General features: G+C 40.7%; 1 protein-coding gene across 1 annotated transcript in view; it reads left to right on the top strand.

Moving 5' to 3' along the window:
• The window catches only part of LOC144960375 (uncharacterized), a 10,692-nt gene that overhangs the window by 6,423 nt on the left and 1,769 nt on the right, over positions 1-2,500 (top strand). The window contains exon 3 of the mRNA XM_078893458.1: positions 816-860. Coding sequence (XP_078749584.1) covers positions 816-860 — 45 coding nt within the window. The remainder of the gene's footprint in view (positions 1-815; positions 861-2,500) is intronic.

The following is a 2,500-nucleotide window of genomic DNA, read 5'->3' as shown; positions in this document are numbered from 1 at the left end:
CACCATCTAAAGTCTTGAATCATAAATTACAAGTTGCTTTCACGTGCTGTTTTGAATCATTAATTTACAATAGCGATTAAACGACGTTTCAAATCATCAATTGGATTCAATAGTCTGATGTCACGTCGCCAAGCAACGGCGGCCATAGAGGTTCTAAACAAAGAAAATATGTACTTTTTATTCTTCATGCTGGCTAGAAGTTTTCATATACCTTGTGATCAGAATGTATAGAAGTCAAAACATGATCATATTTATAATGTTTTTCTCCTCTGGATACGCTTTTATGCTCGTCGGAGAAATACTTCATAAGGGCGTCCGCCATTGTTCCGATAGTTTAGAGCCAGTTACTAAGTTACCATGCGTCATTACGAGGGAAGTGACATTACGACTGTTGAAGAGTATTAGAAGTCGATTTCAAAAGCTACCAAAATATTCTCAAAGTGAAAAGCTTGGTAAAAAAGCATTATGTGTTGTAGGATGAAAATGCATTTTTATGAGTATAGTACAATTATGAAAAAACAGATATTAAAATATATATCATCCCCAAATATCAGTCTATAACCACGACGACACGACGACGACGACGACGACGACGATAATGATGATGATGATGATGATGATGATGATGATGATGATGATGATGATGATGGTTATGATGATGATGATGATGATGATGATGATGATGATGATGATGGTTATGATGATGATGATGATGATGATGATGATGATGATGATGATGATGATGATGATGATGATGATGATGATGATGGTGATGATGATGATTCAATACATGTCTTTAACACTATTGCCCATAGCAAATTTGAAGGCCGCGTCCGAGCAGAGTTCAAGATTCAACCCAGGCAAGTAAGACTGTCTAGTTCAATCATTTGTTCACCGACGTTCAATACCTCTTTATATCCAATCATATAAAGATCTATTATTATTATTATTATTATTATTATTATTATTATTATTATTATTATTATTATTATTATTATTATTATTATATTATTATTATTATTATTATTATAATCATTATCATTATTATCATTATTATTATCATTATAGTGTGACCAATTATCTCAATCCAGTTTTATGTCGGGATGGTTTAGATGCTGACTTGAATTCATTATCAACATCAAATTCTGATAAAGGATTTGTAATACGTACTTTAAAGGCACACTTATTCAAAATATGAGGTAGGTTATTTTTGTATAGCTATTTTGTCCAACATTGCAGATATTATATTTATTATAATTTTTAAACATTTGAGTGTATTTCTCTTAGTTCGGGCAGGTGCTTGTGTCTGGATGAGACTTTTAGGTGATCTCAAACTAAGCACTTTGAGGAATATTAGGGGGGGGGGGGGGGGGATAACTAGTAATAATTTACATCCTATTTAAAGCAGGTCTGCCCTGCCATTCCTCCCGAGTCAGAGAACATAACCAGACTTCAGATTAAGCGTGCGCATCTCTCCGTTCCATAGGTCAAACTGAAATTCTACACCTTTCGCTGATCGAGAGAGTCGGAAAAGCTGTGCAAGGAGTACCAGCATATCCAGTCTTAGGTGGTATCTTGGAATCTACATCTGATCCCTATTTGAGCCAAGAGCGATTCGGACAACACCACCGATCTGGTGGTCAACTATCCTTCCATATATCTGGAAGACTTCAAAAGCCACCATAACGAGTGGGACTACCAAGACATGGATAGATTGGGATGATCTACCCTTAGAATGCGATCCTACAAATAAGGGTATATAGGGAATAGTAGCAGTAGTTTCGTATGGCTACAACTCCACGTTGTTTCGCTTCATCCAATCCGCGAAAGCACTGTCCGCCTCAGCCCCCCGATGTCCGGAGGGAGACCATTACGGGAAACTGGCTGAGTAAGATCAAAGAGAGAGGGAATGGGGATACCCCTCTCATGCGCATAATGAACGGTGCCCCCGTTTCGAGCCGAAATAAGTCCCGGCAACCCTTGTACGCAGAATCCCTGACTACGGACAGAGCTGCACATACGAGATGGAAGTCGGTTTGGACGAATTCAATCCCTCGTGGGGGCGGGGACCTACACTCCTCTAAGCTTGGTGAGAAGTTGCCAGGCTTTGATACCAGTAAGAGGAGACACTGGGTAGCTGCGAATCGGCTTCGGTCGAGGAGTTGCCTAACGGCCGGTGCGTTACATCAGTGGGGTCTAACTTCCTGTCCAATATGTCCACGCTGTGGGCAAGAACCCGAAACGGCAGAGCATCTAGTCGAAAGGTGTGTTGTGACGATGCTACCAGGCGGGTTCGCGACGGTGCACGAATGCGGACCGGACTTTGCTGATTGGGTCGATCGTCATAACATAATAGTGTGAACCATAAGAAGCTGCTGCCTCATGAACCATTTGGTAGCCGCCTGGAGGGTCTGTTGCGGGGCAATTCAAAATGATGTGGTCCATGTCTTGGCAAGGGTCATCGCATGCTGGGCATTTGTGAGATTAGCGGAAGAGTAGC

The sequence above is a fragment of the Berghia stephanieae genome, chromosome 15 (genome assembly GCF_034508935.2).
Source record: "Berghia stephanieae isolate SIO BIC M18660-M18661 chromosome 15, UCSD_Bste_1.3, whole genome shotgun sequence".
NCBI classification, from domain to species: domain Eukaryota; kingdom Metazoa; phylum Mollusca; class Gastropoda; order Nudibranchia; family Aeolidiidae; genus Berghia; species Berghia stephanieae.
The sequence above is the reverse complement of the archived record's forward strand: the minus strand, read 5'-3'. Positions and strand labels throughout refer to the sequence as shown.